Raw genomic sequence first — 15,273 nt, 5'->3', positions numbered from 1 at the left:
CTTCATTCTCCTTTGTATCACCTGTAGCTCCATTCTTCTTTCAACTTGCCTAAAGCTGGGTTTTCCTTTTTACTTACCTGTAGCTTCATTCTCCTTTCAACTTACCTGTAGCTCGATTCTCCTTTCTACTTGCCTGTAGCTTCATTCTCCTTTCAACTTGCCTGTAGCTCAATTCTCCTTTTTGTGGGTAGCTCTATTCTCCTTTGTCTGCCTGTAGCTGCATTCTCCTATCTGCCTGTAGCTGTATTCTCTTTTTTTAATCACCTGTAGCTCCATTCTCCTTTCTACTTGCCTGTAGCTCCATTCTCCTTTGTATCTACCTGTAGCTTCATTCTCCTTTTTACCTTCCTGTAGCTTTATTCTCTTTTTTAATCACCTGACGCTCCATTCTCCTTTCTACTTGCCTGTAGCTCCATTCTCCTTTATATCTGCATGTAGCTCCATTCTCCTTGCCTGTAGCTCAATTCTCCTTTGTATCTGCTTGTACCTTCATTCTCCATTCTACGTGTATGTAGCTCCATTCTCCTTTCAACTTGCCTGTAGCTCTATTCTCCTTTGTATCTGCTTGTAGCTTCATTCTCCTTTGTATCTGCTTGTAGCTCCATTCTCCTTCCAACTTGCCTGTAGCTCAATTCTCCTTTCAACTTGCCTGTAGCTTAATTCTCCTTTCTGTGGGTAGCTCTATTCTCCTTTGTAGCTGCCTGTATCTTCATTCTCCTTTCTATCTGCCTGTAGCTGTATTCTCTTTTTTTAATCACCTGTAGCTCCATTCTCCTTTCTACTTGCCTGTAGCTCCCTTCTCCTTTATATCTGCCTGTAGCTATATTCTCCTTTATATCTGCCTGTAGCTTCATTCGCATTTCTATCTGCCTGTAGCTTCATTCGCATCTCTATCTGCCTGTAGCTTCATTCTTCTTCGTATCTGCCCGTAGCTCCATTCTCCTTTTTAATCACCTGTAGCTCAATTCTCCTTTCAGTGTGTAGCTTCATTCTCCTTTATATCTGCCTGTAGCTTCATTCTCCTTTGTATCACCTGTAGCTCCATTCTTCTTTCAACTTGCCTAAAGCTGGGTTTTCCTTTTTACTTACCTGTAGCTTCATTTTCCTTTCAACTTACCTGTAGCTCGATTCTCCTTTCTACTTGCCTGTAGCTTCATTCTCCTTTCAACTTGCCTGTAGCTCAATTCTCCTTTCTGTGGGTAGCTCTATTCTCCTTTGTGTCTGCCTGTAGCTGCATTCTCCTATCTGCCTGTAGCTGTATTCTCTTTTTTTAATCACCTGTAGCTCCATTCTCCTTTCTACTTGCCTGTAGCTCCATTCTACTTTATATTTGCCTGTAGCTATATTCTCCTTTATATCTGCCTGTAGCTTCATTCGCATTTCTATCTGCCTGTAGCTTCATTCGCATTTCTATCTGCCTGTAGCTTCATTCGCATTTCTATCTGCCTGTAGCTTCATTCTTTTTCGTATCTGCCCGTAGCTCCATTCTCCTTTTTAATCACCTGTAGATCAATTCTCCTTTCAGTGTGTAGCTTCATTCTCCTTTTTAATCACCTGTAGTTCCATTCTTCTTTCAACTTGCCTGTAGCTCGGTTTTCCTTTTTACTTACCTGTAGCTTCATTCTCCTTTCAACTTGCCTGTAGCTCGGTTCTCCTTTCTACTTGCCTGTAGCTTCATTCTCCTTTCAACTTGCCTGTAGCTCCATTCTCTTTTGTATGTGCCTGTACCTCCATTCTCCTTTCTATCTGCCATCTAGCTCCACTCTCTCTTGTATTTTTCTGAAGGCCCATTGTCCTATCTACCTGGAGCATCATTTTCCTATTAACCTGACTGTAAATCCACTCTTTTCTATACTCTATACACTCTATACACCAAGGTCTGCTCTCTATGTATCCTCAGTCTCCCATCTACCTGTAGCTCCACTCTCTCTATATGCCTATATATACATTCTCCTAACTATACTCCTTGCTATATTCAAGTAGCTTCTGTGTCTTTTGTAGCTGCCTTTATATGATTTGCCTTACTGTAACTCCACTCTACCATCTTTCTGCCTGTATTTCTATTTAGCCATCTACCTGACTGTAACTTCACTCTCCTTTCTATTTGCAAGTAGTTTTATTCTCCTTTGTAGCTAAGTTTCCTACCTGTCTGCCTGTAGCTTCATTCATCTATTTATTCATTTATCACTGCATGCAGTGTTCTTTTTATCCAGTACACTATCTGCCTGTAGCTGTACTCTGTCATCTATGCACCTACAGCTCCACTCTCCCATCTGTGTGTAGCTCCAATAACCTATATACTTACTTTTAACTCCATTTTCCCTTTTATCTGCCTGTGGCTTCATTCTCACATCTACTTGCCTTTAACTATACTGTTCACTTGTAGCTCCACTCGACAATCTACCTGTACCTACATTCTCCCATTTGCCTGCCCTAACTCCACTCTTATTTCTCTCTCTTCCTCCCTTCTTTCTTTTGTCTGCATGCAGTTCCACTGTTCTTTTTATCCACCTACAGCTTCACTCATTTATCCTGCCTGTAGCTCCACTTACTGTATTCTCCTATCTGCTTCCATGTAGCTTCACGTCCCTATATACCTGTAACTTTTAGTTATCTGACTGTGGCTCTATTCAGTTATCTACTTGCTTGTAACTCCACTCTCCTTTTTTATGTCTCATCTGTTCTCATGTAGCTTCACTCTTTAATGTATCCTTTTGTAACTTCACCTTTCCATCATCCTGTTACTGTACTTTCCTATCTCCCTGCCTGTTACTCCACCTTCCTAGCTATCCCCGTGTCTTCACTCTCTTATACAGGAGCCTGTAACTCTATTCCCCCGTCAATCGGAGGGTAACTGCATTGTCCTATCTATCTGACTGTAATTCTACCCTCCAATCTATCTACATGGAGCTCTACTCTCCCATTTATTCACCTGTAGCTTCATGTTCCTTTTTAATCTATTCTCCTATCTGAATGTAGCTTTTTCTCTTCTACCTATAGCTCGGTTTTCTCATGTGTCTATACCCCCACCACCCTTTACATCTATCTGCCTGTAGTTTTGCTCCTTCATCTATATGCATGCAGCTCCACTGTCCTATGTACATATAGCTTCATCCTTCCATCAATCTACTTGTAGCTGCATTGTCCTATCCATGCTATAGCATTTACTGTATCTTCTGTTCTTCATCTCGGTTTTCCTTTCCCTGTCCCCTGCTCTTTCTAGTTATCTCCACTCCTCTTCATTTCCTTTAATCTGTCTCTTCTGTCTATATTTCATTCCTTTCCAAATTATTTCTTTCCCTTTTGTACATTTTTCCCTTCTTTTCCTTTCCATCTCTCTTTTCCCTTTCCATTCTGTCTCTACTATTATAGGTCAGTTCCCTTTCCTTTTCTCATTACCTAATTCTTTCATATAATTTGCACTTTATCTCCCCATTCACATTCCATTTTTGTCTCTAGATCCAGAAATAACCTGTGTTTTTTTCCCATTAACGAATCATTGATTGTCTGTGGATTGTGCTATTCTTCCCACTTACATTTCATGCTCTTCTGGTCTATGACTAAGTTATTTCTTGTACTGGTTAGAGGTACTTAGGGCATTCTTATAAAACTTTAACCCTTTTTCACATGGACCTTTTGCCCTCACAGATTTAGATGTGAATTCTGCATCGTAATCATAATCTTGGCTTCTGCAGTTTACAGCAAAGATCTTTTCCAATGCAGATTTCACATCTGCATAAAAAAAGTTTAAGGTTTATGTGTAGATTGCCATGGGTAGACAGGATGTAGGTTAGCTCTATAGGGGCAAACCTATATCTAATACCTCAGCCAAACCTGCACCATACACACCATTGCAGAAATCCAAGGTTAGGCCTTTTACAAGATTTTCTGATGAAAAAATCATCAGATGGAAAAATCAAAAGTCAAGTAAACAAGACTTTAGTGATAGTCATAAAAAGATTATTTCTAGAGGATGCTTTATTTCTATATTCTGCATCGATATAAAGCCAGCTTGGGCTCTTGAGGCAACTCCGGTCTCTATAACATCTGACATGGTAGTTATAAACTGGCTATGATCACACCAGCTTATATACGGATAGGGCAGCTCAGGAACAATACCATGACGCTGTTAGATGCGGACAGCCTCAGTAAATTGTATGGAGCTCTGACACACATTCTTATGTTCTATAGGATTATGAACTATGTTCTATAGGATTATGAACAGTTTGACCGCCATTTTGGTTGCGCATTTCCTCCCCTCCATAATATCCACCCAATCTACCATTTCATATATGTAATTTTCCTTTTAATTCACTTTTCTTTTCTCTTCTCTCCCACTACTACTTCTAACTACAGAGGAGAAGCCAAAACCCAAGTAAGTAAATGTACCAACATACACAAGGGCTCATATTGTTCCCATAAACTTGTCAATCCATATCATAGACACAGAGGGGATGTCTATGGTGAGAGAAACATGGCTGCCTTCTTCCAAAAATAACAACACACCTATCCATGGATTGTGTCTGGTATTGCAACTTGAACAATGTGGAAAGGGTGGCACTTACGTTGTTGTGGTGCTTGATGTGGAGGTATCCAGAAAAACAGTAGAAAGACTTACCGAATAGTTCTTGCTAATTTATTGTAGTACAATAGCCATCAGGTATAGTAAGGACGTGTTTCGGCCAAGCATGGCCTTCATCAGCTTAAGAAGTACTCAAGTGTACTTCTTAAGCTGATGAAGGCCATGCTTGGCCGAAACACGTCCTAACTATACCTTATGGCTTTTGCACTACAATAAATTAGCAAGAACTATTCGGTGAGTGCCGAATCTTTCTACTGTTTTTCTAGTGTAGTGTAGGGGGGCTTTTTTCCGATCTGGCCGGGGAGGTGGCTGAGGGCAATGACGTCCACTCACCTCCCCGGTCCAGTGGCAGGTCCCGTATCGCGTTGCTCCGGTCCCCGCTGCCCGGACGCTTCCTGGTCTGTGACGCGGGCTCGAGACGTGACGTTTCAAATGCGCTCAGCCAGTCAGTGAAGGAGGCGGGATCTCGCCAAAGTACCCCTTTAATTGAATGGGGTAACACTGCAATACTACACACAACCTGTTGCCAGGTGTGGCACTGCCATGATTCTCTAACCTAGGACAACCCCTTCAATTACAGTATGTAATAGCTGCCCATACCGCTATGAAAAAAAATGATGGCTGTCTACATTTTCTGCACATGTTCACAGTCAATAGGTATACCAATGTACACTAAAATGTGTTTCTGTTTAATGAATCAGTTGTGGTCTAATAGTGACTATACTTGGTTCAAGCATATAAGTGTGCCCAGCAGGGCCACGCTATTGAGTCCTGCACAGACACAGTCTACAATAGAGAAACGGACCGAATGTGGTCACTTTAGGCTACGGTCTATCCATTAAATTCATAGACAATGTCTGTGTTCATACTATACAAATATCAATCAAATCACCTTGCCTGTTGGACTATATGGTACATTGCACAACTGCACATTAGAGATGACCGAACCCGAACGTTCGGCATTTGATTAGCGGTGGCTGCTGAACTTGGATAAAGCTCTAAGGTTGTCTGGCAAACATGGATACAGCCAATGACTATATCCATGTTTTCCACATAGCCTTATAGCTTTATCCAACTTCAGCAACCACTGCTAATCAAATGCCGAAAGTTCGGGTTCGGATGGACTCGAGCATGCTTGAGGTTCGCTCATCTCTACTGCATATCATATCCTAGAACACCCACGCCCAGACAGACTTTACCATCCATTGCAGTCAATAAACACTATAGTCCATTATACACTAGTGTGGTGATGCGATTTTCTATTTGAGCAACATTCAGTAATACAATATGTTTCTCTTTTAGGCTTACTGCACCTAAAATCCCAGATGGGGAGAAAGTAGACTTTGATGTAAGTATACTCATAAAAGAAAACTACTAATGCATATGTGCATATCATGATTAGAGATGAGTGAACCAGCCAAGGTTCCGGTTTGTATGAACCTGAACTCTCGGCTTCTGATTCCCGCTGTCTGCCCGCTCCGTGGAGAGGGTGGATACAACTGGAGGACCACCTAGAAAACTGGGATACAGCCATAGCCATAGGCTGTATCTCAGTTTTCCAGGCGGTCCTCAGGCTGTATCCACCCGCTGCACGGAGCGGGCAGACAGCAGCAGTGAGAAGCCGAGAGTTCAGGTTCATACAAACCCGAACCTTGGCAGGTTCGCTCATCTCATCTCATGATGTCTGTAATATGGCACCCACAGCAGTCTATGGGACGCTATTAGATATCTTTGTATGTATTCATTGTGACATTTCGATACAGTGCCATATTACAGAGATATTCTTCCATAGAAACATTCTATCTTATGGTGTAATGGTATGATGGCACAGGGACCCCGGTATGTGTATTAGGGATAAACCTCAACAAAACCCCTAAACCTTCAGTTAAAAAAAACTTCTGCATTGCAAGATAAACCAACTTTAATTATTTCTATCCATTTATGTGTAGTTCCATGTATTCCTTAAACTCAAGTTTTCTTACAGAATGTGTTAACTTTGTCTACAGGATATCCAGAAGAAGAGACAGAACAAGGACTTGATTGAATTGCAGTCTCTCATTGATACACACTTTGAGGGCCGTAAGAAGGAAGAAGAGGAACTTATCGCATTGAAAGAAAGAATTGTAAGTTACATTACCACCCGAGCTGTATTTTATATTATGCTGCATGATGTGTCCCCATTGGGCTGTGTATGGAGTAAGGAATACTGGGTATACCCTAGGTGTATGTAAGAATGAAAGGATTGTAAAGACCTCAGAAATATTGGTTTTTAGGTTGAGAATTTTAAGTGTTACTAACAAACCTCAAATTTGTCTAGTTTATACTATATTTTATGTTGTTTCCATTACTTTACAATATTGGATTACATTGTCATATCCAATGGTTAAGTAGTGCCCATAGCTGTTCACTACTTGGCAATTTTGTACAATCGAGATCCTGTCGATACACATATACCCGGTAATATTTGTTTTGTTTGTAATAGTAGCCTTAGATATAGATATACAGATGCTACTGACTACACAAATGAATAATCCATTGAAGTCTGTAATTATAATCTACAGCCTTGTTCCCCAATTTATGGTTCTCCAGCTGTTGCAAAACTATAACTCCTGTCATGCCCCATCAGCTGGGAGTAGTAGTTTTGCAATAGACAGGAGTTTGGAGAGCACATATACAGTATACAGTATATAATACTGTCATTTTGAAATTTGACTCACATTTTTTCTAATGATGTAATTTTTTTGCTGTTCTCAGGAGAAACGTAGGGCTGAGAGAGCAGAACAGCAGAGGATCAGAACAGAAAAAGAGAAGGAGCGTCAGAACAGACTTGCTGTAAGTACCTACATGAACTTCTCTGGTTATGACTGATCCAAGTACGTGTGTGACACTTGGAACTCACCCTTACTATCCATGCTTTACACAGGAAGAGAAGGCAAGAAGAGAGGAACAGGATGCCATGAGACGTGCTGAGGATGATATGAAGAAGAAGAAGGCTCTGTCCTCCATGGGAGCCAATTACAGCAGCTACCTGGCCAAGGTAAGCCAAGCCAAGATGGCAAATGTCAAATGCCACAACGTGGTTCATATCATTTTCTTCTGTAGTACTAAGTTCCAATCTAGAAATAGACTAATCTAAATATTAAGCACACAGTTCAGTCCCTTAACTTTTTATGATGTCTTCCCCTTAGGCTGACCAGAAGAGAGGCAAGAAGCAAACAGCCCGTGAGCAGAAGAAGAAGATTCTGGCAGACCGTCGCAAGCCCCTGAATGTAGACCACATGAGTGAGGACAAACTCAGGTAGACGATGGATTTTAGTTCATAATGTAACAGGTCATAGACATGTAAACCAGATGGTCGTCATTTTATTTTATAGTTCTATGCCTTTTTTACAAAAAAATTATAATAGCTATGGGCAGGGCAGAGGTAGCCTTCACACCACTAGCATTATTAATGCACATAGTAGGGGTGACTATTATAGATTATAGACTATTATAGATTTTGCATTGAGGCCCAGTAGCTTCCTGTTAAGCCTCTGACCAGGATAATCCAAAGTAGATATAGATAGAGATATATACAAAACCTTATTAGGGTATTCTGAATTGATATTTATGGCTTTACTGTCCAGAATCATTATCTCTTGGCCAGAGTGGAGAGGATATACAAAAACCGTCTCTCACTGTGCAATCCATGTGGTGGTGCTGTAGTGAAATTGAACACTTACTGCCAGGTTTCCTCAAATATTACAGCCTTGGGGTCTAGGAAAGTGGACACTTTGCCAACAGCTTATGGTCACAGAAGCAGGAATTGTCATGTGGAAAAAAACCTTTAATGCAAAAGCATGAGCAGCCTACAGAATATATGAGATTGTCCTGTTTGTCTATAATAGGGAGAAGGCTAAGGAGCTGTGGGACTGGCTGTACGAACTGGAGTCCGAGAAGTTTGAGTTTGGAGAGAAGCTCAAGAAACAGAAATATGAGGTAAGCAAACTTTATATAATATCTTCAACTTTCTATAACTTATTAACATCATTTATAGCTTCCTGTATATTATACAGGTGGGCTTAATGTAAAGGAACTTGATCATTTGTTATGGTCAACAAGTTACGGTCTAATTTGGCAATTTTGGGTTATCTATAACCGGAAACATAGGCCAATGATCTATATCTATATACATTTTTAACATTAACGCTATTTTGCAATGTTAAAATTGTTTTTTATAATTTTGATATTATATTTATTAGAACTTGTTTAAATGTAAATTGAATGTTTAAATTAAATGTACCTTTTTTTTTTTATTTGCCAAAACCTTTGGGCAAGAATATTTTATGTGCCAATGTCGAATTTAAAAGCAACTGATTGAAGTCTACTTGTGCTAACAAATAATTTATTTACTTTTTAGCAGAACATGTCCCCATGTTTAAGGGGTTGTTCAGTAATAAAGATTTTTTTCCCAAAAAGGAGCAAAGCTCCTGTCTATGAGCTATGTATGGTTTACAGCTTACTCTTATTCAAGCCTTCAAGTGAATGGAGCTGAACTGTAATAATTGACATGGCCCATGGAAACAGGTGGTGCAGTGAAGCTAATGCTGAACAACCACATTACATAAAATGCTAGGGCCACGTCAACTTTTTAGCGTTTATAAAGCTCAGTCTATAAATGATACTCAGAAAGTTACTTTTTTATTTAGGAAGAAGAAAATTAGAATTGTTATAAAAGTAGTCCTACACATCTGTACATCTCCTGTCTTGTCCATCATGTTCCATACTGTTCTGCTGCTGCTACTACTACTAATACTACCACCCTACATAGCTTGACATTGTCTTCTCCATCACGTTCCATACTGTTCTGCTACTAGCCCTACACAACTGTACATCTCCTCCATTGTCTATCATGTGCCATACTGTACAACTACTACACAATACAATCACACATATTCCGCCTTGTCAGTCATGCTCTATACTATATTGCTACTACTAGCCCTACACTGCCGCACATCTCCTGTCTTGTCCATCATGCTCCATACTGTACTGCTACTACTAGCCCTACACAGCCGCAAATCTCCTGCCTTGTCCGTCATGCTCCACACTGTACTGCTACTACTAGCCCTACACAGCCGCACATCTCCTGCCTTGTCCGTCATGCTCCATACTGTACTGCTACTACTAGCATTACACAGCCGCACATCTCCTGCCTTGTCCGTCATGCTCCATACTGTACTGCTACTACTAGCCCTACACAGCCGCACATCTCCTGCCTTGTCCGTCATGCTCCATACTGTACTGCTACTACTAGCCCTACACAGCCGCACATCTCCTGCCTTGTCAGTCATGCTCCATATTGTACTGATGCAGCTAAGAACTCTCCTGTGCGCACAATAAATATAGAGAAACTTAAAACCCAAGAGACCTTTGGATATGGTGAAATACTGGTTCTAAGGAACTGAACCCAAAATTAATTTTGCTAATTTCTCGGCCTCAGTTTATAAAGTTTCTCTTGATAGTGTTGTATCCTCTATACACAATTGTTACTTTTCAAGATTAGAAGAACCGTAGTGAAATGTAACCTTGTGTCTTATTTCTAACTTGTGTAAATTATTTTCTTTGCAGAAGTATATATGGCACACTGGCACCCCATAGAGGCAAATGCAATACTCAGACATAAAATACAGCATATCCCCACAAACACAACATCAATCAATGAACAAATAGGCCCACTGTGCTGCTTTGGTGTAAGAAACCGTTTTGTAATACAATTCAATATTCAGCTTCTATTTCCCTGAGATAAAGAAACAACCCTAAAGCCATCAGCGCCTCACAAAAATCAATACAAAAAGTATACATTGCTATGAACATTATATTCATAGCACAGTGCCAGAGCACACCTACACACCATCTCACAACTCCTCCCATTATTCACATGATTATCTTGGTCTTTCTTAGATTACGACTGTGCACAGGAGAGTGGAAGAACTCTCTAAGTTGTAAGTAGAGATGCCCGCTGTAAAGGGCAGAAACTCAGGGCGTGTTCAGACGTGTGTCAGGGCACTATTAGTACGACAGGGCTTGGTGTTAAAGCATTGGCATAAAGAACATTGTGGGAAAAGTTGAGAAGGACAAAGAGACTGCAAGCAGGATCCATTCATTTACATGGTTAGGAGTAGGTTCAACGAAAAGGGCAAATTTAGATTGGAAAGTGAATAATATCATACTAAAAAAAAAAAAAAAAATTTTATCTGTCTACATACACACACTCATTTGTTAATTATAGTCCAGGGCTTCTCTTACACTGATACAATACATTGCCCCAACCTTGGCCAGAAGTCCCATCATAAGGAAAATCGCTACTAGATTTTATTAAACTTATCCATGTTTTTGGCCTTGGTACCTTTTAGAGATACTATAAGGGATGATCCTAATACATGCTCCATATGTAGCTGAAGGCACTATAGTAAATCATTCCTCTGTACATAGAGCCCATACATAGCATTATTGGTAGGCAAAGCTTGCAGTCTCGGTGTTCTTAATTTTTAAAGAATTTGGCTGAAGTGGAGGGATAAATGCCTTTGCTAGAGCCCCAAGCCTTGGTGTAATTGAAAGGTAAGTTGTGTGTTTTGGCAAATCCCAGGTATAGATGCGTGTATGTTATCAGACAAGGCTGGACCTGACCACAACTCTTTACTATCACATGTGGATTCTACAATGGTAATTGAGGTAATAGGATTCCTACTTGAACCTTATGACGGCTCAGAATGAAAGAGCTGGAGGTAAGCCACTGTACAGAACCCTTAAGCATAAATGGGTTGTATGTTGTTTTAACAGGTTACAACCCTCAGGAACCGTATCGATCAGCTGCAGAAACAGTGAGTAGCCCTGGTTTTACAACCTTCCAATTCCAAACTGCATCCAAAACATTTCTCTAAACATTGGACCAAAACATCTGTGCTTAGAAGGTTTCCTCTATTGTCTCCTGTGCTCACATCTAAGTCACAGATGGATTTATAATGATTGAAGTGAAACTAGGCCGTGAACTACCACCCCCCCCCTCAACCCGAACCCGTTAAATAATTTATGCATGGTGTTAGATCTGATCATAGATACTAAAGTAGACCACATTTTTCTAAAAAACATACTACTATTACTCATACATTCCTTTCTATTTAAAAACATCACTCGCATTTATCACAGTCATATCTAATCTAAAAAATATACCCAAACCCAAGCATTGTAGAAGGAAAAACACTAAAAAGTTAAAAACGACCAAAAACACAGTATATTCGTTCACTAGAACCAAAGGGGGAGAATTATCAAACTGGTGTAGAGTTGTCTTAGTTGCAACTAGCAACCAATCAGATTCCACCTTTCATTTTTCAAAGAATCTGTGAGGAATGAAATGTTCAATCTGATTGGTTGCTAGGGGCAACCAAGACAATTCTAATTTTCACCAGTTTGATATATCTCCCCGAAAGTGCCTGTGGGCTTTGGTTAAATATTAAAGGGGATATCAGAAGCTCTGATACTATGTGAAAGTTTGCGCTGATGAACTGTCACAGCCACACAGCTGTGACAGTACACCAGCGAGAACTTGTGAATAGTGGGGGAGATTTATCAAACATGGTGTAAAGTGAAACTGGCTCAGTTGCCTCTAGCAACCAATCAGATTCTACTTTTTATTTTTCAAAGAGTCTGCGGAATGAAAGGTGGAATCTAAGTGGTTGCTAGGGGCAACTGAGCCAATTGTACTTTACACCAGCTTGATAAATCACCCCCACTATGTGTGAACGCACCCTTAGTCAACAGTTTTGTGAACTGACAATGACATTTTAAGTAGCCAGGTGTACGTTATTATAAAAAAAAAAAGGATTTGCTTTTTATTCCAGAAACCACTCCTGTGTTTCCCTTGTGTCTGGTGTTGGACCAAGCTGCAATACCAAACACAACCCACAGATAAGAGTGGCACTGCTCCAGGAAAAAAACAGACCTTTTTATCTGGACTATCCCCTTAATTCCTATTGAATAAATTACAGTATGCTTGTTAGAAGTCCACCCACTTCACCCATCTCTGCCCCATGTAAATACTTTGGAACAGACTAACCTCCATACTGGATGCAATATTACATGGAACTCACATCCTGTCCGTACCATTTTCTACATTTATTGCCAAGATAAATGTAATGGAATGTAATATAATTATACAGAAATAAGCATGTACTAATCAATAGTGTTCAAACCTATTGAACACTATGTCCAATATACCATCTCTAATTCCCTACTGTGTTGCATGGATTCTTTCATCATAGCCATCGACTTCTACAACCTATAAACGGCCTAATGTTACACATATTCTAAAGAAAAATTCTGACCCTTTAAAACTAAGTTAGTTGGCCTTACTGTATCGTGAAGGTATCGTGTAACACTATATTTCCCATATACTCATGACATGCTACAGTAAAGTCTCACCAGATATGCAAGATATTACCGGTCTTGAGAGATATTACAAGCCACTGCTGACTGCTTGGCTGGATATCTTTGGCTTATGGTGATATCTTGAGTTCTAACCCTCTGTTATAACAAGTAAGTAAACTGAATCTTGCTAACCTACTTCTCTGACCCGGGTACATAAGGTACAGTATAAGGATCGGATGAACTTGCTCTGGCTCTGCCACCACTGGCATAAGTTGTGGCGTCATATAAATCTGTGCCCACGTTCCTATAATACACATTTAAAGGCCTTTAAAACAGTGATGGCAGAGGGGATGAGAGCAATGAGAATCTGTGAAATGCATGACATGGGGAAGTATGGCATGTGGGAAAATAGAACAGTCTCACCCAAACTAACATGAAGACATGGTAAGTGACCCTGCCTGGGTGTGCCGACTGTGTGTCCGAGAACCTTTTATTTATTATGTTTCTTTACTGCCATTATTCTATCTCTTCTACTCTTCTTATACTGTCCCTTCCTAGTGCCCCCCCCCCCCCCCCCTGTTCTGTCTCTAGCTTTCCTTTTATCTTTTACCTGCCATTGCTTCTATGGATCTCCTGACATCATTTTTCATTTCCCATTAACAGCAGCAAGAAGGCAGCTGGTGGAGGCAAAGGAAAAGTTGGGGGCCGCTGGAAGTAAGCTCCCCCATACACAAGATCTTCTCCTGACAGAGAGCAGCCCCTCTCCACCCTTATTTCATCAAACCCAATCCTGCAGGAAGCTGGCTACACTGAGCGCCCTACAAGATAGTTGTCCTGTCTTACCCCGAGGGCCACCGTTTTCTCTCTGTGGACTGCTCTGTATTATCTCTTCTCTTTTGTAAATAAAGTGTGACGCTTCTTACCCTTACAAACCTCCGTGTACTTGTCACATACACTCTACTGAAGACAGATAGGAATGTCACTACCGATCAATAACAACGCTCTACACGTGATACCATAAGCACTAATCTTTAAATATATATTCACGTGCCATCAGTGTGAATACGGCATACTTCTTTAGTGTGCTATTTGACTTGGCAATGGGTTCTCTCATGGGGAAGCCCCTAATAAAACTGATTGTTAAAAAGTAGGCCGTGAGAGTATATACATTTCTTTCCTAAGTCTAAGGAAAAACACTTAACACTGTTGTTACCAATAAATAATGTTAAAATCAGCAGGGGCAGTGATATATTTTTTTTGCTTGTTTTCTATATAAAATACAATGCTATACATTCGGCCACTAGGTGTCTCACTTAATGGAAAACTGCAACTGAGGCTCCAACACTAAGGCCATTTGGTCTTAAGTAACAGCAAAAAAAAGACCAAATGCAGGAAGTGATGTCAGTTGCCCAGTGAAGATGAATGCTCATTGGCCAGAAGCTGTGCACTGCTACAGATGAGTAAACTATCTGATCTAAAGCTCGCCCACCATCTCTGTGTGAAATTCAGAAGCATGAGCAGCACAATGGGGCACTAAACTGGCTGCTGAAGCAGCAAAATTACAATACAAATGGGCAGCATATATAATGCAAGCCTTAACTATATATTTGGTGGCCACGGCTCAGAGAGTTTGGTTCGGTCATCTCTAATGACCATCATTGCAAGCTTCAGAATCCTGTTCAAAGTCAACTGCAGGAGAGAAGTTTTCTGACACCTCTGTCTCCAGCTGACATCCCCAAATGTGTTCCCGATGAGGAGAGCAGAGGTAAGCAGACAGCTCTGGCACCTGCTTATCCCTTCAAGAACAAGAGGGTCAGGTTGTGAAAATGCAATATGCTCAAGAGGCCGCTATACAGAAGTGGCATGTTTGGCTAAATTTATTATAAGGTGTATATGCACTTTAACACAAACACAAGGGTTATTTCCGACAATGCAGAGGTTTTCTTACTCCTGCTTTGATCTGTTTTATAAATATAATTTAGCTAATTCTATGCGATTTTTGTGGTCACTCACTGTTATGCAAAGAGCTGGATATTAAAAAAACACTTTGGATTTATATTCTATTGAGCCTCATATATATATAATATTACAATAGATACTATTTTATATAATAATACATATAAGTGCAAATAAAAATGCAGCATGCAAGAGCAACTAACTGTTCTGGCACAACTAGCAGTGCACTACTGTCAGTCATCACAGCTTATATACTTAGAAGGGTTGTCATGATGGATAGCTCCTTTCAGACTGCCAAATCTGGCTTCCAGCAGAAACAGCCAATTTTGCCA

The 15,273-nt window shown here is 40.3% G+C and overlaps 1 protein-coding gene across 3 annotated transcripts in view; it reads left to right on the top strand.

Moving 5' to 3' along the window:
* TNNT3 (troponin T3, fast skeletal type) overlaps positions 1-13,801 on the top strand; it is a 36,349-nt gene extending 22,548 nt beyond the window's left edge. For 2 of the 3 annotated variants that reach the window (XM_069965659.1, XM_069965657.1), the window contains 9 exons: positions 4,357-4,375; positions 5,885-5,930; positions 6,589-6,705; positions 7,337-7,414; positions 7,506-7,619; positions 7,771-7,880; positions 8,470-8,560; positions 11,402-11,442; positions 13,649-13,801. In XM_069965659.1, the coding sequence (XP_069821760.1) occupies positions 4,357-4,375; positions 5,885-5,930; positions 6,589-6,705; positions 7,337-7,414; positions 7,506-7,619; positions 7,771-7,880; positions 8,470-8,560; positions 11,402-11,442; positions 13,649-13,703 (671 nt within the window). In that variant the 3' untranslated portion in view covers positions 13,704-13,801. Of the gene's footprint in view, positions 1-4,356; positions 4,376-5,884; positions 5,931-6,588; positions 6,706-7,336; positions 7,415-7,505; positions 7,620-7,770; positions 7,881-8,469; positions 8,561-10,522; positions 10,564-11,401; positions 11,443-13,648 lie in introns of all 3 variants that reach the window. The other variant, XM_069965658.1, reaches the window with a different exon arrangement.
* The last annotated feature ends 1,472 nt before the right edge of the window (positions 13,802-15,273 follow it).

This window comes from Dendropsophus ebraccatus, chromosome 4, assembly GCF_027789765.1.
Source record: "Dendropsophus ebraccatus isolate aDenEbr1 chromosome 4, aDenEbr1.pat, whole genome shotgun sequence".
NCBI lineage: Eukaryota > Metazoa > Chordata > Amphibia > Anura > Hylidae > Dendropsophus > Dendropsophus ebraccatus.
This window is presented reverse-complemented; position numbering and strand designations above follow the sequence as displayed.